Raw genomic sequence first — 22104 nt, forward strand, 5'->3', positions numbered from 1 at the left:
GGTTCACATTGTCTGCGGTCGCGCCGTGGATCTTGATGACCGGGGGGGGGGGGGAGTGCTGTGCGGCAAGGACAGGCTGGTGGAGGACCTTTGTCTAACGATGTTTAGCGTAAGGCCCATGCCTCTTATCAGCAGGAGCAGACATTGACGACGAGATTCAACACCACCTCCAGTGTGCCAGAGTTTGAAGATCAGGCTCTAAAATCCACCACCAAGCTCATGGTCTACAGGGCTGTAGTAATACCCGCCCTCCTGTATGGCTCAGAGACATGGACCATATACAGTAAACACCTCAAACCGCTGGAGAAATACCACCAACAATGTCTCCGCAAGATCCTACAAATCCCCTGGGAGGACAGATGCACCCACGTTAGTGTCCTCGACTAGGCCGACATCCCCAGCATTGAAGCACTGACCACACGATCAACTCCGCTGGGCAGGCCACATTATTCGCATGCCAGACACGAGGCACCCAAAGCAAGCGCTCTAATCGGAACTCCTTCATGGCAAGCGAGCCAAAGGTGGGCAGAGGAAACGTTACAAGGACACCCTCAAAGCCTCCCTGATAAAGTGCAACATCCCCACCGACACCTGTGAGTCCCTGACCAAAGACCGCCCTAAGTGGAGGAAATGCATCCGGGAGGGTGCTGAGCACCTCGAGTCTCATCGCCGAGAGTGTGCAGAAATCAAGCGCAGGCAGCAGAAAGAGCATGCGGCAAACCAGTCCCACCCACCCCTTCCCTCAAGGACTATCTGTCTCACCTGTGACAGGGACTGTGGTTCTCGTATTAGACTGTTCAGCCACCTAAGGAATCATTTTTAGTGTGGAAGCAAGTCTTTCTCGATTCCGAGGGACTGCCTATAATGATGAATGTAGATTGAGAGGGATGGGTGGAGGTGTCAGGTAAGTTGGTGTGAATAAGGATGTGCAGGAGTAGGATAGGGAAGGCAGAATGATGGGGATGTGATGAGAGGCACAGGAGGATGAAGGTAGTGTGGCTTTGTACTAATGTTTCGTGCTGTAATGAGATCATTGAAACGTTTGTGCCACTGCATCCTCCTGATGACATCCCTGCTTGTGACCTCCTCTGCAATGTGCAGTCAGGCTATGGAGGTCTCTTCCGCCTATGGGAAGTGAGGAGAAGGGAGGTGTTTGCAGCACTTCAATGCTGTAGAACACTGATAGCACAAGGTGGCCATGCTCCCTTTAAGGAAACCAGCTGATGACGAGTCACCTTCCTCTAATTGGCCCGGGATACACGCTGGGTGGGATTAACAAGCCCCATCAACGTAAATTCATTTTAGGCAGCGGGATGGACCTAGCAGGGGGGCCATGACCCACCCCCACATCGCCCGCCCCGGACCCGCTGAGGTGAGCAAAATCCCGGCTGCTGTAATTCTATGTAGACCTTATTTAAACTAAACTATCACCTACAAAGTTAAAACTTGACCTTTAAAATGGTAATATTCCACAATAACAAAACAAATGTTCAATAAACAAAAATATACATTGAAGTACTTACTGTGTTTTATATTTTGGCAACATGCCAAAAATTGTCTGTGCACGTGTGTTTTGCTCTTACTGTTATTTTGAATTTTATTAATCGAACTAACAACTTATACAATTTTATTTTGGGTCAAGCTCAGGGTTCTTTCAGGGAAGTAAAATGTATTTTCCCATCTCCATCCAGTTTTTATATGTTCCTTTGAGAAAGAAAGTAAGATGGTTAAGGGAAGATTGGGTCGAAAAATAGTACCTCAACTAGGAAATATGTAAAAATTGTCCAAAAATCTTCTATCTTATGTAATAGTCTCCATTTCATTGTCACTTTTCCTCCTGATGGAACCTGTCATTTTGTGTCTCCTTCGGCTACAGGACCATCAGTGAGCAGCTCCATGGATAATGTGATAAATTAATATCACAGTTCTTGAATGCCTTTGGGAGGTTTCTAAGTCAACAAAGTTTCCTAGCACAGTACTTCCTTACCAGCTTTCAGGAATCTCCGAGGAGCTGATGTGCAGGATTTCCTGTGAATGAGTTGGATGATCACTTCTCCTTCCCCCTCAGAAATTGACCTCCATGATGCCCAACCTCTTAACGATCGACTCCCCCCACACTTTAACCTACCTACTGGGACTTCGTGCTGGAGCCGCCAGATTTTATGTCTTTCTCCAATCAGCAGGCAGCTGACCAACAATATGGAAATGATGCCCAAGCACAAAAATTGGCCAGGTCTCAGGCCGATGCCATCGGGTAGGTAGTGGGGTTACACTGCCCACCTTTGCCTGATAGAATCAGTCACTCAAAAATTGCCCCCTTTATAAATGCAAGTAGTTGTTGTTTAGGGAGATTTTATTTGTATAATACATTGATGCAAAGATCAATACAAGTTCATAGAACTGTCACTGGATGTCCTTCCATTTCCATTAAAATTCTATTATGAATGGAACATGCTCATTGATGGCCCGGTAGCCAAAGCAGGAACATTTTAATTCATTTTGAGTTGAATGTTCGCTGAACACAGTATTCATGCAGAAATCCTGCCACAAAATGTCAATATAAAAGCAACCACTTCAAAATCCACTTAATTAAAACAAATAATTAATCAGGTGATTTCTTCCAGCAGAAAAAATTAAGCAACAGCAAATTATTATTAAAGACAGTTGATTGATTTGCTCAATTGTGACCATTTGCGTCAGAAGGTGAGGCTACGAGCAGGATCCATCTGCTCCTGTGTGTTATTAGTTGATACAGATACATGGTAAATATTTAATTTTGCCCTTTCAGTGGAAAAAAGATTACAACACCCATTTTGTAAAATCCAAAACAAATCTTCAGCAGTGTACTTTGAAGGCTACTTATGTTGCATCTGCATTGCGGAGCCTCCAGAAATAACATTGACAATGCAAATGAGGTGGCACTGCTGCAGCAAGAGGCTGTGGAAACCACCAACATATATGTTGAGATTGTTACTTTTATAGCAGTGTAAAACATCTGCAACCCTTCCGCCGCTTATTGTAACTCCAGCTGGAGCGACCCAAAAGAGCTGGAAATTGGGACAGGACCTGGATGTACCAGGTCCCAGCTTTACATTGGGAATTCCATGGGGCCTTGTAAGGGGAAGAGCCTTCGCCTGCATCAAACAAGACCAGTGACATAGGAGTGTATGGAGCCAGGAGTGGGGACTCGATGGCCTAGAAATTCAGTATCCCTCTAAAACAGGCACAGGGATCGCAATGCAATAGCAACTCATGCCTATTCAGAGGACTGCAGGCAGCACGTAAAATTCATGCTGGCTGCTACTTTACATAATTGTAGTGTTCAGCTGAGCACTGAAAGTGCTGCTGAGTGGCTGAAAACTCAGCAGGGGGCCGAAATTCGTGCGAGGCTAGCTCCAATTAAAGCTAGCCTGCACTACTTAAAGGCAGCTTGCACCTTTTAAAGGGGAGATGCCTTCTACCTGCAACAGGTGATTGAACTGCTTGTGGAGGCAAGTGTTATAAACAAGAACCTGGTCATCAGGAGTGAGGTGCTCTCGGTGTTATTGTACGTGGCGCAGGTCTGGCCCATACTCTGCTCCTGTGCCGTGGCAGTCCCCGAGCCGTCTTCCTTTTCGTCTGGAGATTCAAAATGGACCGTGTCCACAGAGACACGATGTACAAATCTCTGAATAAGGGAGGAAAGGACGTTCCGAATGTGGCCCTCATCCTGATGGCCATTTTTATGTGCGGCTGCATCAAGCTGTGATTAGACCCTTGGTACGCAAACACCAAGTGTCACTACGTGCTGAGATTCTATCTGCCCCCGATGTTGCGAAGAATGGGTCTGACCAGGCTGCCGCGGAACGCTCCAACTAGTTGGACCATGCCTGACCACCTGTCCTTCATGGAAAAGTTTTTCAAGAAAAACCCCTTTGACCACAAGGCCATAAAGCAGTGGTCGGCATGCAAGATTCTGAACGCCCTACGGAAGAAGGAGATGATGGATCCTGTCGGGCTGTTCCCCAAACAGACTGTCGAACTCATTTGGCAGGATGTCTCATCGCCAGAGCTTTCACACAAGCACCAAAACGTAGCTTGGTTGGCGGTAAGAAGGACCCTACCCATCAGATCCTTCATGCACAGCCAGCCAGGGTTTCACCACTATGGCACTGTGCCCCCGAGTCGGCTGTGGTGCGGACGAGACTGTCATCCATCTCCTTCGGGATTTCCCCTTTGCAAGGCAGGTCTGGAAGGAGATGCAGTGGTTGCTGTCGAGGTTCATCCCAAGCAGCTCTGTAACACAGGACTCTGTGCTCTGCGGACTGTTCCCAGGGACGCACACCGAGACAGACATCATCTGCTGTTGGAGAGCCATCAACTCGGTGAAAGACGCACTTTGGTCTTCCCGAAACTTGCTGGTCTTCCAGAGCAAGGAGATGTCCACGGCCGAGTGTTGCAAACTGGCGCAATCCAAGGTCCAGGAGTACGTGCTGAGGGACGCACTAAAGATTGGTGCAGTCGCCGCAAAGGCACGATGGGAAGAGCCACAGTTTCAGGCCCTTCTGCCACGGTAAACCCAGAGGATGGAATCAGACCCCCCTCGGGCTGTACTCATTAATCTGTTTGTATACATAGAGCACCATGTACTGAAAAACACCTGTGTTGTGCCATGTATAATGAAATTTCTGCACTGTTTAGTAACTTGTAAAGAAATGTAAATCTATTCCCATCCGTTCCGTGTACTGCTTTCATCTGCATAGTGCTACATGTAACATGATTCGTGATCGGTATTGAAATATACTCTGGAATGTAATGTAAACCTGTTCTTATCTGCTCCATGTAACACCCTTATTTGCACAGTACTACATGTAACGTGATTTGCGGATTGTACTAAACTGTACCTTGAAATGAAATGTACGGAAGTGTATTGTATGGAACTGCTGTCAGCATCCAAATGAATTGTATGGAATTGCTGACCGCAAGGTACTGAACTATTTTCCAATGTATTGTGAACATTTTATACGAATAAAGTATATTTTTGAAAAAAAACAAGACAACTGAATAATGGCTCAACAGGCCAGAGAAAGGGCTCCAAGGTTCTCGGATGCATCAGTGAAGGCCTTAGTCCAGGAGTTCAACTCCAGGAGAGATGTCCTCTTTCCACAGAGGGGCAGGAGGCCCTCTAGGCAACAGACAAGACTGCAATGGGAGCAGATAGCCAATGTGGCCAATGCCAGCAGTATAGCCGCGAAGACCTGGTCTCAGTGCAGGAAGAAGTTTAATAACCTCACACGAGTGGTCATGGTCAGTGAATTAATCTTCAAATGCCATATCCCACCATCTACACCACCAGCCTCACACACTGCTCAATGCACCACACCCCATCACTGACCTATCAACAATCTCTACCAAACATAACTCACATCTCACATTCATAGCTTCACCTCACTCGCACACACTTGCCACTGCTACAAGCCTCGCACCCACATCTCACAGCTTGAACATATTGCCAGCTATTCAACCATGACAGGCACATCACCCAAACACTTTACACCAGACTCACTGACACACTTCCCTTTCTCTTGCAGGAAAAAGTGACACATAACTGCAGGCAGCAGAGCTTAACTGGCGGGGGACAAGCTCGCCTGCATCACCTCACCCCCTTGGAGAAGATAGTGCTGGCCGTTCTTGGCAGGGTCATGGCTAAGCCCTTGGCCAGCGGTGGGGCTGAAAGATTCGAAGATGTCGGTACCCTCATAAGTTATCCCCCCTCTCACATCTCACTTCCCCCTCATCCCACAATCTCTTCTGATTTACAATTTGCACATGGTGTAAGAATGCAGCTGCTGCTTCTCCCCATCCCCTCACCACAACCCGACCCTTGTGCCTTTCTTATTTCAGACACCAAATAAATCCAGGCAGTAGTTGAACAAGAAGAGGGAGAGGAGAGTAAAGACGAAGATGAAGAAACACCATCACTCGATTTCATACTCCTAGCAACCAGCTCAGAGACTGATACTCCACATATTTTAGAGGATAGGTTAGACATGTGATCTGTACATGGTGAAACAAGTGGCCTGCAGCCAGAGCAGGAGGAAAGGGTAGCTCAGGTGCCAGCTCCCCAGAGGACGAGGTCGCACACGAGTTCTGCTGCACAGGACACAAAAATGCTTGGAGCATAAGCAGGCCTGCCAGAAAGCATGAATGCAATTGTCAAGTAGCATGGAGGAGTCCAGCTTTGCCCTGAGCTTTGGGCAGAGCTTGGAACCTATCCTTTCCAGAATGGAAGGGCTGAGCAGATCCATTAATGCGATTATGGATGCAACCATCATGCCGGGTTTGATGGCGGAAGTCTCAGCTTCCATTGCAGCACAAACTGAAGCCACCCAATGTCTGAATGCTGCAAGACTGAAGTCATGTAATCACAGACTGCTGCCATTATGGCTGGGTTTACCAATGTTGAAAGGGACTTGCAGGGTGTCACAGCAGTTCAGCAGCAAATTAATAAGATTACTGAGGCATTGTCCTGGGGGAGTAGCAATGGATTTGTGGATGACTACAATGCTCCCCTCTCTCAACACTCCCACCCAACACTGCCACTCCACCAGTGCCCTTGCTATTGCTGTCAGCTAGCCAGCCCATGCCGAGGTGGTGCAGTCTACAGCCAGGTCTTCTAGGCCCAGAGCTCCTCGAGGTCATCCTGCAAGGCCATCTGCAGTCTCCCCCACTGAAAGTCAGCAGATTCCACCAGCCATGTTGCAGCCCACTGGGAAAGCACTAGGAACGTAGGAGCACTATAGGCAAAAGCACATGCAAGACAGTCACTATGGAAATGCACAAGGGTGATTAGTTAATTTTTTGATGTAATATTGGATGCATATATGAATAAAGTTGGATTGGAAAGTTTGCTTTGTGGTGGCTTTTATTTCAGCATTGTGGCCAAGAGGATGCTTTGATGGTCAGTAACAGAGGGAAGGTAATGTTTGGCACTATTGTTGAATGGGGAAAGGGGTTGTGTCCATTCATACCGCAGGCGGGTGATTCGATCCCAGATATCCTGGGCAGAAAGAGGCTGTCTGGGTTGCCTCCTTCCTTCCGTTTCCTCTTTCATCTCTTTCCTCCTCCTTCCTCATCCTCCTCTTCCTCCTAATCTTGAGCTGGTGGTTATATCCCTGGTGTAAGAGTTTGAAGGACATCCGCTGGGCAAGAGATGGGCAAATAGCCCAATCTCTCCTGCGTGGATGTCCTTCTCCTGGGGATGCAGAGGATCTGTCAAGAGATATCTTGATAGATCGGAAAAGCTGGTTTTCGGCACATGCGCATTGCGCGCCAAAAACCAGCTTTTGTGAGGCCCCGCCAGGTCCGTATGCCGTACGGAACGGGCGAGGCTGGAGTTTCAGGGCCATTATTATTCTGAAAACAAAATATTTCGAGTGTTTCTGATAAATTGATATTGTATACCAATTCCATTTCAAATATTAACCATTAAACTGCCAGTTATGTGAAATTCCAGTTTCCATCGGTTGTCGTAGACCTACCTTGCACATTGATATTAAAACAAACATTAATTTAACTTATAACCAAAATAAGTTTGCCCTTTCATTTTTCCCCTTCCTTAGATGGATTCTGTTAAAATAATAAAGGACTGTCATATGATGTATCTATCTCTTGTTTCAATTTTTAAATACAAAAGAATATCTTTACCTGACATTGTTTTCAGCTGTAGCTGCATGAAGGGGTAGTCTTCCATTTTTATCTGGGATATTTTGCTTGGCACCATTTCGCAGCAGTGTTACACATCCATCTAGCCAGCCCTGAAAATGAAAATATTTGTCAGTTTGTTTTCCCCTATTAATATTCATCTTGTACGCTTTTACTTTTCAATCTTTGAGAACTAGTGAATGTTTAAAAAATAGAGTATTGCCTGCCTTTCAATAATGCTATATATAAACTAACCTTTGCTGAATTTTCTTGGGGCGAGGATTGTAGCTGATGAAGGATTCTCGTGGGCCATGACTGGGCGGAGCCAAAAATAAGTCAGGACATAAGAAATAGAAGCAGGAGAACATACTTGACCAGCTCTGTTGGGTGGGCCACATTGTTTGCATGCCTGACACAAGACTTCCAAAGCAAGTGCTCTACTCAGAACTCCTACAAGGAAAGCAAGCCCAAAATGGGCAGAGGAAACGTTTCAAGGACACACTCAAGGCCTCCTTGATAAAATGCAACATCCCCACCGACACCTGGGAGTCCCTGGCCAAAGACCGCCCTAATGGAGGAAGAGCATCCGGGAGGATGCTGAGCACCTCAAGTCCCGTCACTGAGAGCATGCAGAAACCAAGCACAGGCAGCGGAAGGAGCATGCGGCAAACCAGACTCCCCACCCACCCTTTCCTCCAACGACTGCCTGTCCCACCTATGACAGAGACTGTAATTCCCGTATTGGACTGTTCAATCATCTAAGAACTCACTTTTAGAGTGGAAGCAAGTCTTTCTCGATTTTGAGCGACTGCCTATGATGATAGAAATTAAACTTTGCTGAATTTTCTTGGGGCGAGGATTGTAGCTGATTAAGAATTCTCGTGGGCCATTACTGGCCGGAGCCAAAAATAAGTCAGGACATAAGAAATAGAAGCAGAAGAGAGGCCATATGGTCCCTTGAGCCTGCTTCGCCATTCAATAAGGTCATGGCTGATCTTCAAACTCAACTTTACTTTCCCACCCTATTGCCATATCCCTTGATTTCCTTAGTGCCCAAAAATATATCGATCTCACTCCTGAATATACTCATCAACTGAGCATCCTCAGCCCTCTGGGGTAGAGAATTCCAAATATTCACAATCCTCTGAATGTGGAAATTTCTCTTCATCTCAGTCCTAAATGGCCGACCCTTTATCCTGAGACTATGACCCATTAACCTTAGTTCTAGACTCTCCAATTAGAGGAAACAGCTTCTCAGCATCTACCCTGTCAAGCCCTGTAAGAATTTTATATGTTTCAATGAGATCACCTCTCATTCTTCTAAACTTCAGAGAATACAGACCCATTCTACTCAGACCCTCCTTAAAGGACAGCCCTCTCATTCCAGAAATCAATCTAGTGAACCTTCTTTGCACCCCCTCTAAAACAAGTATCTCCTTCCTTTGGTCCTGCTAATGGCAGTTCTCTGCCTGAGGTGCAGGGTGGTGGAAGTTTCTTACAGGGGCAAGGGCAGGCGAAAGTTAGGTGTGCCCAGAAATAGGACCAGTGAAATAATCGTCATCCACTGGAGTTCCCACTGCTCCCACCTCCCAAGCCCTGAACAGACTGGACACTGGCAAGATACCAGTATCCAAATCACTGGAGCAGTGTAAATGAGGCCCAAATGCTATTCCAGGCCAGGGTTATGATAAAAGGCTGCCACTTGAAATTAGCACTAGTATAAAGGGAGCCAATTTAAAATGTATCTTCAGTTTTATTCCGGCCGGCCTTACTCACGTGCTGCTTTCAGATGCTGCATTTTGTTGTCTCCCCAGTGGGTGCCCAACATGCAGCTCACTGGTGCCATGCCAATGGCCTGATCACAGAATCTGTGGTGGTTCAGACTTCTAGCACACCAACGAGCTGCAAATTCTGTTCCGCCAGAGTCACAGTGGCGGAGCGGGTTTGTGGGTATTCAGCCCAATCCTGATCAATTAGAAAATTGAAATATTATATTTTAAGTTATTTGATACAGATTCTGTAATTGGGTTGAAATATAAAATTCACTAGATACTATTCAGATAGTGTATTTTTATGGCTAACCAATCTCTTGTAGTGTTGCACACAGGGAGTCAGTGAAGCTGAATTAGAGGATTGGGAATTATTGTACCTGCATATGCAGACCCTGAAAGCCTCCCTGAAAAAGTGCAACATCCCCACTGACACCTGGGAGTCCCTGGCCAAAGACCGCCCTAAGTGGAGGAAGTGCATCCAGGAGGGCGCCGAGCACCTCGAGTCTCATCGCCGAGAGCACGCAGAAATCAAGTGCAGGCAGCGGAAAGAGCATGCGGCAAACCTGTCCCACCCATCCTTTCCCTCAACGACTATCTGTCCCACCTGTGACAGGGACTGTGGTTCTCGTATTGGACTGTTCAGCCACCTAAGGACTCATTTTTAAGAGTGGAAGCAAGTCTTCCTCGATTCCGAGGGACTGCTTATGATGATAGGCAGACATAATTCAGTTCCTATTTTAAAGTCATACATTTTGTCCATATTTTTTCATGATATTTTTATTTTATATTATGATTTATAATTAAGCAGCAAAACATACTGCAATTTGGGAAGCAGAGATGTAGAATTGGTTTGAGCAAAGGAGTTTCTCTGTATTGCAAGCTGAGGACATAGGAGATGCAAAGTTGACAAGTGTGACAAGGTTACATCGCTACTTCCATTATAAACATGGACATAGGAATTCATAATTGAAAATATCGACACAAGAGTGTCATACAAGCATGATAACAGGTTTTGTGGACAGGAAATACACCAAACATATTGGGCCAGATTTTGCTGAAAAAATAAAGGCATTTGAATGTCATTATGAATGAACAAATCGGCCAGCAACTTGAGGCGAGGAAGAGATACCCTGTCAATTGCAAATTGCCACAAGTTGCTAGATGATTTGCGCCCCTCTGCTGTTATCCTCACGTAAACAGCGGGCGGGATTTTACAAACCTCGGCGGATCCGTAGTGGACGACGTCGGTGGCGGGTCCCTACCCTGCTGCTGGCTCCAACCCGGTCTCTGAAATGAATTTCCTGAGATTGGGCTTGTTAAGCCTGCCCAGCGCATTTCCCGACCAATTAGAGGAAGCAGGTCTGGTGATGTCATTTGATGACGTGTAATCAACTGATTTCCTTAAAGGAACCATGGCCAACATTTTGACATTTGTGCTGTCAGTGTTCTACAGTATTGAGATGCTGCAAACACTGACAAGCACTGCACAGAGGTGCATCCAGCTTCACCCATGACCTATAGAGGGAGTCACAGCACACATTGAGGTTCTCTTCCCTTCCCTTGGGCAGAAGAGACCTCCTGAGGAGATCAACACAGCCTGATTGCACATTGTAGAGGAGGGTAGAAGCAGGGATGTGGTCATGAGGACCTGGCTGCAGTGCCACAAACCTTTCAATTATCTCAGTAGATTCCAAAACGTTAGTACAAAGCCACATTCAACCTCATCCTGCTGTGTCTCACATCACATCCCCATCACTCTGCCTTCCCTACCCTACTCCTGCACATCCTTACTCACATTAACTTACCTTGCATCTCCACCCATCCCTCGCTATCTACATTATCACATCCCCATCTCACTAGCCACCCCTCACACTCACCCTTATCCTAGTGCAATCATACCAACTAACAACACATAAGGGTAGGCACTTGGATGTTTTAGCTAATGTTCATGTAAAGTTTCTGATAATCTGCTGTCAAAAATTGAAACCTTTATTTTCAACACTGCGTTCTTGGACAGATTTGTGCGCACCTTTGGAAGTGGCTTAGCGAGTTCCAGTGATTGGTTAGACATAATGGTACCTCCCAGAATGATGAGAGTGAAAGGAATGGCTTGGGCAATGTAGGGATGGTTTATGGTGTTGCCAATCTGGTGCATCATGTGGCAGCCAGGGTGTACAGCATTGTGAGGTAAATTTGGTGTAGTGATGCCATCCCTGGCCTCCTGGACAGCATTGTGGTCAGGTACAGATGCCCTGTGTCCTGTACAGCATCAGTTGATTGCGGAGAAGGTTGTTGTTGGTGCTGCTGTTGTGCTTGGTGATGCTGGTGTTGAGGCCGATTGTGCTGGGATTCTGAGGACCAGGGTGAGAAAGTTTCAAAGGCACCCATGCTGATGTAATAGATGGCAGGTGAAGTAGAGATGACAGAAGCGATCTGTCAATGGTGGGGGAGGTAATGAGGTCAGACTGGATGGAAATTTGTATAAAGACTTGCAGCATTCTGTATCTGTAGTGGAAATGCAGTTTAGAGAAGCTAGTGGTTAAGGGAACATTTCTCAATCAGCTGGGAGCCTTGACTTGATATTTGAAGCTGCCAACTCATCAGCTGATTCAATGGCCACTGACCTTCCACCTCAGCTTCACAGATGAGGTCTAGGCACAGCGAGAAACGAGTGGGCGACCTGTCACATTCAAAAAGCTGGGAAAAAACTATTGTTAAGTGGCTGCAAATAAGCCATTACTGATTTTAATTAGGTCCTCCACCGCTCACAGACCCGACATTTGGTAAAGACACGTGGCTGCAGGTTGACAGCGGGGTGCCAACCCGCTGGGGAAAAAAATCACTTTCCTACCCGACCCACCACCGATTACACCTGCTGACCCCCCTGCAAAATTCAGCCCAGCATCTCGCGCTCAACCTCCTTGTGATTTCCATGAAGTTGCTGCATTTCCACAGTAATTGTTCATTAAACTCGCCACAGAAAAGTAAGTCCAGTAATTACTAGCATAATATCCTTTTCACAATGTGATAATTGTTAATGACTACCAAACAACCTCTCTTGCCGAGAGAGTAAACAATTATGTGTGGAGTCTCATTCCTACAGGTTGTGAAATGTTTTAGGAGATTTTAAAAATGTCAAATTTTAATTTTATTTTTTTTCTTTACCTTTCTGTCTATTTTCTCTCTCTTTTCATCTAATCTTTCTTTCCCTTTCTTTATTCCTCTTTCTGTATCTGTTTTATGATTGAATTCACCCACTCTAATTCACTCTACTTTTTAGTCTGTTTATTTTTCAATCCTTTAATCTCATTGGTTAAGAAGATACACAGTTTGTCCCGTTGTTCACCAAGGTCCCAGATGCCCTCACTGCACCATTAACAGCTTGCACTTCCAGTAATTTTATGGGCAATTTTTTTTAAACCGAAAAGTACATGAACAAGTATAACTAATGGGGCACACCACGAAATGCCCACTCCAGCAAAATCTGGCACAATATTTTTAATTTACATAAACACACACACACACACACACACACACAGATATAAATGACAAAGTTTGAAATGCTTAATATTCTTACTCAATATGTAAGAATCTGTAATATAAATGCTCATTGCAAACTGGGGTTAAGATGAATAAAATGACAGGAAATCTGTACCAAGTAGGTAGCTAAAGATAGTGCAGTTCTTCCACAGGCATCTTCAGTATTGATGGAAGCCCCCATCTTGAGCAGCAGCTTCACTGTATCGAGCTGGCGGCCAGATATTGCATGCATCAGTGGAGTTGATCCTGAAATTTTTTAAACAGTTATCTTTCTATTTTCTTTCATCTGCAATTTTTAACTTTGTCTCAAAATTCCATTATCTATAAACTAATACAGTGTTACCTCCAATTGTATTGCAAACCAGTTAGCGACTGAGAATTTAATTTTACTGCCGTTGCTTCAGATGTGTATTAAGAGTGCTGTTTCAAAATGCATTCCTATCACCACTATTACAATGACTATAGTGTCACGTTGACACAACAGGGAGTACTTTTCTGGGCGGTGCACAATAGAGTATAACAGTAAATTATATCAGTAACATCTATTTTAATAATTGCTTGGTCTTGACACTTCTGTTCATAAATCCATATTTTCTATAATTAGATTGTTCTGTTTATAAGAACATAAGAACTAGGAACAGGAGTAGGCCATACAGCCCATCGAGTCTGCTCCGCCATTCAATAAGATCATGGCTGATCATCGACCTCAACTCCATTTTCCCGCCCGATCTCCATGTCCCTTGATTCCCCGATCAGCCTTGAATATATTCGGAGACTCAGCATCCACAGCCCTCTGGGGCAGGGAATTCCAAAGATTCACAATCCTCTGAGTGAAGAAATTCCTCCTCATCTCTGTCTTAAATGGACTTCCCCTTATTCTAAGACTATGACCCCTAGTTCTAAACACTTCAGCCAGGGGAAACAACCTCTTAGCATCTACGCAGTCAATCCCTTTCAGAATCTAGTATGTTTCAATGAGATCACCTCTCATTCTTCTAAACTCCAGAGAATATAGGCCCATTCTACACAATCTCTCATCATAAGACAACCCTCTCATCCCAGGAATCATCCCAAGAATCAATCTAGTGAACCTCCGTTGTACTGCCTCCAAGGCAAGTATATCCTACCTTAGATAAGGAGACCAAAACTGTGCACAGTACTCCAGGTGTGGTCTCACCAAGGCCCTGTACAATTGTAGCAAGACTTTCTTACTCTTATAATCCAACCCCCTTGCAATAAAGTTTCTCACCTTTTAAAAAAATTCTGTTTTTCTATTCTTTCTACCAAAATGAATAACCTCACATTTCCCTACATTATACTCCATCTGCCATCTTACTGCCCACTCACTTTGTCTATTTATATCCCTTTGCAGACATAGAAACATAGAAACATAGAAAATAGGTGCAGGAGTAGGCCATTCGGCCCTTCTAGCCTGCACCGCCATTCAATGAGTTCATGACTGAACATGCAACTTCAGTACCCCATTCCTGCATTCTCACCATACCCCTTGATTCCCCTAGTAGTAAGGACTTCATCTAACTCCTTTTTGAATATATTTAGTGAATTGGCCTCAACAACTTTCTGTGGTAGAGAATTCCACAGGTTCACCACTCTCTGGGTGAAGAAATTCCTCCTCATCTCGGTCCTAAATGGCTTCCCCCTTATCCTTAGACTGTGTCCCCTGGTTCTGGACTTCCCCAACATTGGGAACATTCTTCCTGCATCTAACCTGTCTAACCCCGTCAGAATTTTAAACATTTCTATGAGGTCCCCTCTCATTCTTCTGAACTCCAGTGAATACAAGCCCAGTTGATCCAGTCTTTCTTGATAGGTCAGTCCCGCCATCCCGGGAATCAGTCTGGTGAACCTTCGCTGCACTCCCTCAATAGCAAGAATGTCCTTCCTCAGGTTAGGAGACCAAAACTGTACACAATACTCCAGGTGTGGCCTCACCAAGGCCCTGTACAATTGTAGCAACACCTCCCTGCCCCTGTACTCAAATCCCCTCGCTATGAAGGCCAACATGCCATTTGCCTTCTTCACCACCTGCTGTACCTGCATGCCAACCTTCAATGACTGATGTACCATGACACCCAGGTCTCTTTGCACCTCCCCTTTTCCTAATCTGTCACCATTCAGATAATAGTCTGTCTCTCTGTTTTTACCACCAAAGTGGATAACCTCACATTTATCCACATTATACTTCATCTGCCATGCATTTGCCCACTCACCTAACCTATCCAAGTCGCTCTGCAGCCTCATAGCATCCTCCTCGCAGCTCACACTGCCACCCAACTTAGTGTCATCCGCAAATTTGGAAATACTACATTTAATCCCCTCGTCTAAATCATTAATGTACAGTGTAAACAGCTGGGGCCCCAGCACAGAACCTTGCGGTACCCCACTAGTCACTGCCTGCCATTCTGAAAAGTCCCTATTTACTCCTACTCTTTGCTTCCTGTCTGACAACCAGTTCTCAATCCATGTCAGCACACTACCCCCAATCCCATGTGCTTTAACTTTGCACATTAATCTCTTGTGTGGGATCTTGTCGAAAGCCTTCTGAAAGTCCAAATATACCACATCAACTGGTTCTCCCTTGTCCACTCTGCTGGAAACATCCTCAAAAAATTCCAGAAGATTTGTCAAGCATGATTTCCCTTTCACAAATCCATGCTGACTTGGACCTATCATATTACCTCTTTCCAAATGCACTGCTATGACATCCTTAATAATTGATTCCATCATTTTACCCACTACCGATGTCAGGCTGACCGGTCTATAATTCCCTGTTTTCTCTCTCCCTCCTTTTTTAAAAAGTGGGGTTACATTGGCTACCCTCCACTCCATAGGAACTGATCCAGAGTCAATGGAATGTTGGAAAATGACTGTCAATGCATCCACTATTTCCAAGGCCACCTCCTTAAGTACTCTGGGATGCAGTCCATCAGGCCCTGGGGGTTTATCGGTCTTCAATCCCATCAATTTCCCCAACACAATTTCCCGACTAATAAGGATTTCTCTCAGTTCCTCCTCCTTACTAGACCCTCCGACCCCTTTTATATCCGGAAGGTTGTTTGTGTCCTCCTCAGTGAATACCGAACCAAAGTACTTGTTCAATTGGTCCGCCATTTCTTTGTTCCCCGTTATGACTTCCCCTGATTCTGACTGCAGGGGACCTACGTTTACCTTTACTAACCTTTTTCTCTTTACATATCTATAGAAACTTTTGCAATCCGTCTTAATGTTCCCTGCAAGCTTCTTCTCGTACTCCATTTTCCCTGCCCTAATCAAACCCTTTGTCCTCCTCTGCTTGGTTCTAAATTTCTCCCAGTCCCCGGGTTCGCTGCTATTTCTGGCCAATTTGTATGCCACTTCCTTGGCTTTAATGCTATCCTTGATTTCCCTTGATAGCCACGGTTGAGCCACCTTCCCTTTTTTATTTTTACGCCAGACAGGAATGTACAATTGTTGTAGTTCATCCATGCGGTCTCTAAATGTCTGCCATTGCCCATCCACAGTCAACCCCTTCAGTATCATTCGCCAATCTATCCTAGCCAATTCATGCCTCATACCTTCAAAGTTACCCTTCTTTAAGTTCTGGACCATGGTCTCTGAATTAACTGTTTCATTCTCCATCCTAATGCAGAATTCCACCATATTATGGTCACTCTTCCCCAAGGGGCCTCGCACAACGAGATTGCTAATTAATCCTCTCTCATTACACAACACCCAGTCTAAGATGGCTTCCCCCCTAGTTGGTTCCTCAACATATTGGTCTAAAAAACCATCCCTTATGCACTCCAGGAAATCCTCCTCCACCGTATTGCTTCCAGTTTGGTGAACCCAATCTATGTGCATATTAAAGTCACCCATTATAACTGCCGCACCTTTATTGCATGCACCCCTAATTTCCTGTTTGATGCCCTCCCCAACATCACTACTACTGTTTGGAGGTCTGTACACAACTCCCACTAACGTTTTTTGCCCTTTGGTATTCTGCAGCTCTACCCATATAGATTCCACATCATCCAAGCTAATGTCCTTCCGAACTATTGCCTTAATTTGCTCCTTAACCAGCAATGCTACCCCACCTCCTTTTCCTTTTATTCTATCTTTCCTGAATGTTGAATACCCCTGGATGTTGAGTTCCCAGCCCTGATCATCCTGGAGCCACGTCTCCGTAATCCCAATCACATCATATTTGTTAACATCTATTTGCACAGTTAATTCATCCACCTTATTGCGGATACTCCTTGCATTAAGACACAAAGCCTTCAGGCTTGTTTTTTTAACACCCTTTGTCCTTTTAGAATTTTGCTGTACAGTGGCCCTTTTTGTTCTTTGCCTTGGGTTTCTCCGCCCTCCACTTTTCCTCATCTCCTTTCTGTCTTTTGCTTTATCCTCCTTTTTGTTTCCCTCTGTCTCCCTGCATTGGTTCCCATCCCCCTGCCATATTAGTTTAAATCCTCCCCAACAGCACTAGCAAACACTCCCCCTAGGACATTGGTTCCGGTCCTGCCCAGGTGCAGACCGTCCGGTTTGTACTGGTCCCATCTTCCCCAGAACCGGTTCCAATGCCCCAGGAATTTGAATCCCTCCCTGCTGCACCACTGCTCAAGCCACGTATTCATCTGCGCTATCCTGCGATTCCTACTCTGACTATCACGTGGCACTGGTAGCAATCCCGAGATTACTACTTTTGAGGTCCTACTTTTTAATTTAGCTTCGAGCTCCTTAAATTCGTTTCGTAGGACCTCATCCCTTTTTTGTGTTCTCCTCACAGATTACTGTCCCACCTAGCTTTGTATTGTCAGCAAACTTGAATACATTACACTCGGTCCCTTCATCTAGGTCATTAATATAGATTGTAAGTAGCTGAGGCCCCAGCACTGATCCTTGCGGCACCCCACTAGTTATAGCCTGCCAACCTGAAAAAGACCCTTTTATCCATACTCTCTGTTTTCTGTCCGTTAACCAATCCGCTATCCATGCTAATACATTACCTCCAATCCCATGTGCCTTTATCTTGTGTATTGACCTTTTATGTGGCACCTTATCGAATGCCTTTTTGAAATCCAAATATACTATATCCACTGGTTCCTCTTTATCTACTCTGCAAGTTACATCCTCAAAAAGCTCTAATAAATTTGCCAAACACGATTTCCCTTTCATAAAACCATGTTGACTCTGCCTGTTATGATTATCTAAGTGCCCCGATACCACTTCCTTAACAATGGATTCCAGCATTTTCCTGATGTCTGATGTCAGGCTAACTGGCCTGTAGTTCTCTGTTTTCTCTCTCCCTCCTTTCTTGAATAGCGGTGTTACATTTGCTACCTTCCAATCCGCTGGGACCGTTCTAGAATCTAGGGAATTTTGAAAGATCAAAACCAATGTATCCACTATCTCTGCAGCCACCTCTTTTAGCACCCTAGGATGTAGGCCGTCAGGTCCAAGGGATTTGTCGGCGTTTAGTCCCATTGGTTTCTCTAATACTTTTTCTTGGCATATTAATTACATTAAGTTTTTCAATCTCATTAGACCCTTGGTTCCCCACCATTTTAGGTATGCTTTTTGCGTTATTTGTTTAACATTTCTGCCATTTCCTTATATCCCATAATAATTTCTCCTGCCTCAGTCTCTAAGGGACCAATGTTTACTTTGCTGTTCTCTTTCTTTTTACATACTAGTAGAAGCTCTTACAGTGTGTTTTTATATTTCTTGCTAGTTTTCTCTCATAGTCTATTTTTTCCCTTTTTATCAATTTTTTGGTCACCCTTTGCTGGTTTCTGAAACTCTCCCAATCTTCAGGCTTACTACTAATCTTCGCAACATTATAAGCTTCTGCATTCAATCTAATGGTATCCTTAACTTCTTTAGTTAGCCACGGATGGATCACTTTTCCTGTGGGGTTTTTGTTTCTCAATGGAATGTATTTTTGTTGAGAATTATGAAATGCTAACCACTGCTTATCTATTGCCATACCTTTTAACCTATTTTTCCAATCTACCTTAGCCAACTCGCCCTTCATATCTATGTAATTGGTTTTATTTATTTTATTTTAAATTGAACTTTTATTTCAGTGTTTTGCATATGTTCTATTTAAATGCAGATACTGAACTACTGGAATTACTATCTATTTAAAATCCTAACAATGAGAACAGAATGAAAATATTAGGAAGACCAACCCTTTAATAAATATTTAGATTGTTCTTTAGTTATCCAATTACCCACACTGTTTCATCGCAACTAATCTATGGATGCGGGTGTGCAAAGTAGTAGTATACGAGGTAGAACATAAATAAACTTTATGGGCACAACATGGACTTTATTTTTAATAAACACTAAAGCTTAAAGTGATAATTTAAAAATTTCCCCCATCCTCCCCCCGCCCCTCCCCATAATTTTCTTTCTAGAGGTGCTGAATTTTACTGGGCTACAATTCTACAGATTCCAGTAAGTCTTCCAGCACCTCATCAAAACACCCACTCTTTATGTGTGCCTAGGCAATGAGTGTTGGCACGCTATTCAACAGTAGTGAACATTGCATCCGAGCCTGATCCTAACCTCACTGAATAGCATTCTGGAACAGGCACCTATGCTGATATTTGTCTGCCCTAGCCCATGATTACTGAGGGCAATTATGGCACCCCAATTGTTGCTCTGGGTGACATCAGCTTATTCCATTCACACCAGGAACCAAACCAGGGACCTACACCCCTGAGTTGCTCCACATCACACCAGCAGGTCTTTTTACCCAATAAACCAGTGGGAGAGCTTTAAATGTCATTTTTGTAGCATTTATATTTTGCATGATTATATAATCTGGTCTAATTTTAAAATTGATGGAGTATTGATAACACATTTACCCTCACTATCACAACATTCTAATATGGAAGGATCCTCACGAATCACCGCAGTCAGGGTGTTGACATCTCCATTGGATGCTGCCTGATAAACCACAGTGAGGTCGATTTCTTCTGCAGAGTCACCTTGTAAAAGGATCACAAATTAAGAGCAGTCAGTAAAGCAACACATTTATTGTAAGTTTTACAGAAATACCATTTTTTACACATTCATGATAAATTTATATTGTATTTTTGCACCGTCCTTCTGTCCTTACCTTGAGATCTACAATATTTGCAGTTTACCATTGTATTACATCGCACCCTAAAGTTGCTAGCATATTTCCTCGTGAATTGAGTGTCTAACCATTATCACATATTTCAATATACAGTTCCCATTTAAGTTAACTCTGATAAATTCTAAGTGCACACCACTTAGAATTAAAATATTTCCACATATAAAATCACTTCCCTTCCTTATTTGGTTAACACCAGAGTGGGATCAAATTCTACCTGTTTTAACATCAGAATGGCCAAATTTTAAGTTTATGATCATTCAATATCACGAATACACTAAGAGTGTAAGGCTGTAATATAACATTACACAAAGCGTAGTAGAAATCTAGAATTTTCTGCTTCAAAAGACTAGGAGGTCAAAATTCGGTACCGCCGTTTTGGAGGCGGTGACACCGCCTGAATGGTGATTTTACTGCCTCAAACTGCTAAATTCAATTTTACTGCCCAAAGATGAGAGAGCAGCGCCACAAGTGGTGTTGCACATTCATCCTTTTTTCAACTCGCATGCTCAGGAGGCCTACTGAATTTCCTGACGGTAGGCTGCTGGCATGCGAGTTGAAAAAACTAGGGGAAAATGTTCCGAAAATGTCTCTGATCTACACCCATACTTCCCCACTAGTGCCATTAATACATATATGCTGAAAAATTAAAGTTAACAACTTACCTTGATCTCTTGACAATACCGCCCCGGGATCGCCGATGCACCGACAGCTTTTCCAGGCTGTGCAAACGTCTGCTGGTAAGGCCATACCTACCTAATTTCGTAGCCATGCGCCAAGGGGGCATTGCATCCTCGATGACATCACCACGTGGGTGGCGGTAGAGCACATAGTGATACCTCTTGGCGCCGTCCCCACTGCCCAACTAACTTTCTCGTGAGCCAAGGAACCCGCTCTCCACCACCGATAAGTCATTAGCTGCCCGTTAACCACCCCTCTCCGGCGCTAACGGGTGGTGTTGCAAACGGAATTTCAATTGGAGCTATGTTAGGTAAGGGTCTCAAGGGATATGGAGCTAAGGCGGGTAAAAGGTGTTGAGGTACAGATTGGTCATTATAAGAACATAAGAAATAGGAGTAGAAGTAGTCAATACGACCCCTCGAGCCTGCTCTGCCATTTAATACGATCAGGTCCACCTCCCTTACTGGTTAAGAAACTGTCTATCTCTGTCTTAAATTTATTCAATGACCCAGCTTCCACAGCTCTCTGAGGCAGAGAATTCCACAGATCTACAACCTTCTGAGAGAAGAAATTCCTCCTCATCTCAGTTTTAAATGGGCAGCCCCTTATTCTAAGATTATGCCCCGTTAGTTCTAGTCTCCCCTATCAGTGGAAACATCTTCTCTGCATTCACCTTGTCAAGCCCCCTCATAATCTTACATGTTTTGATAAGATCACCTCTCATTCTTCTAAATTCCAATGAATAGAGGCCCAACCTCCTCAACCTTTCCTGATAAGTCAACCCCCTCATCTCCAGAATCATCCCAGTGAACCTTCTCTGAACTGCCTCCAAAGCAAGTATATCCTTTCTTAACTATGGAAACCAAAACTGTACGCAGTATTCTAGGTGTGGCCTGTGTAACTGTAACTTCCCTGCTTTTATACTCCATCCCCTTTGCAATAAAGGCCAAGATTCCATGAGCCCTCCTTATCACTTGCTGTACCTGCATACAAACCTTTTGTGTTTCATGCACCAGGACCCCCAGGTCCTGCTATACTGCAGCACTTTGCAATTTTTCTCCATTTAAATAATAACTTGCTCTTCGATTTTTTCTGCCAAAGTGCATAACCACAACATTATACTCCATCTGCCAATTTTTTGCCCACTCACTTACCCAGTCTATGTCCTTTTGCAGGTTTTTTGTGTCCTCCTCACACATTGCTTTTCCTTCCATCTTTGTATCGTCAGCAAACTTGGCTATGTTACACTCGGTCCCTTCATTCAAGTCGTTAATATAGATTGTA

General features: G+C 44.4%; 1 protein-coding gene and 1 pseudogene across 1 annotated transcript in view; one reads left to right on the forward strand and one right to left on the reverse strand.

The window, feature by feature from the left end:
• The window catches only part of LOC139240463 (putative nuclease HARBI1 pseudogene), a 397365-nt pseudogene that overhangs the window by 308069 nt on the left and 67192 nt on the right, over positions 1 to 22104 (forward strand).
• ankrd55 (ankyrin repeat domain 55) overlaps positions 1 to 22104 on the reverse strand; it is a 156917-nt gene that overhangs the window by 110777 nt on the left and 24036 nt on the right. Inside the window, exons 2-4 of the mRNA XM_070868992.1 lie at positions 19868 to 19990; positions 13111 to 13241; positions 7687 to 7796 (exon numbers count right to left, since the gene is read on the reverse strand). Of these exons, the coding sequence (XP_070725093.1) occupies positions 7687 to 7796; positions 13111 to 13241; positions 19868 to 19990 (364 nt within the window). The remainder of the gene's footprint in view (positions 1 to 7686; positions 7797 to 13110; positions 13242 to 19867; positions 19991 to 22104) is intronic.

This window comes from Pristiophorus japonicus, chromosome 2 (assembly GCF_044704955.1).
Source record: "Pristiophorus japonicus isolate sPriJap1 chromosome 2, sPriJap1.hap1, whole genome shotgun sequence".
Lineage (NCBI taxonomy): Eukaryota > Metazoa > Chordata > Chondrichthyes > Pristiophoridae > Pristiophorus > Pristiophorus japonicus.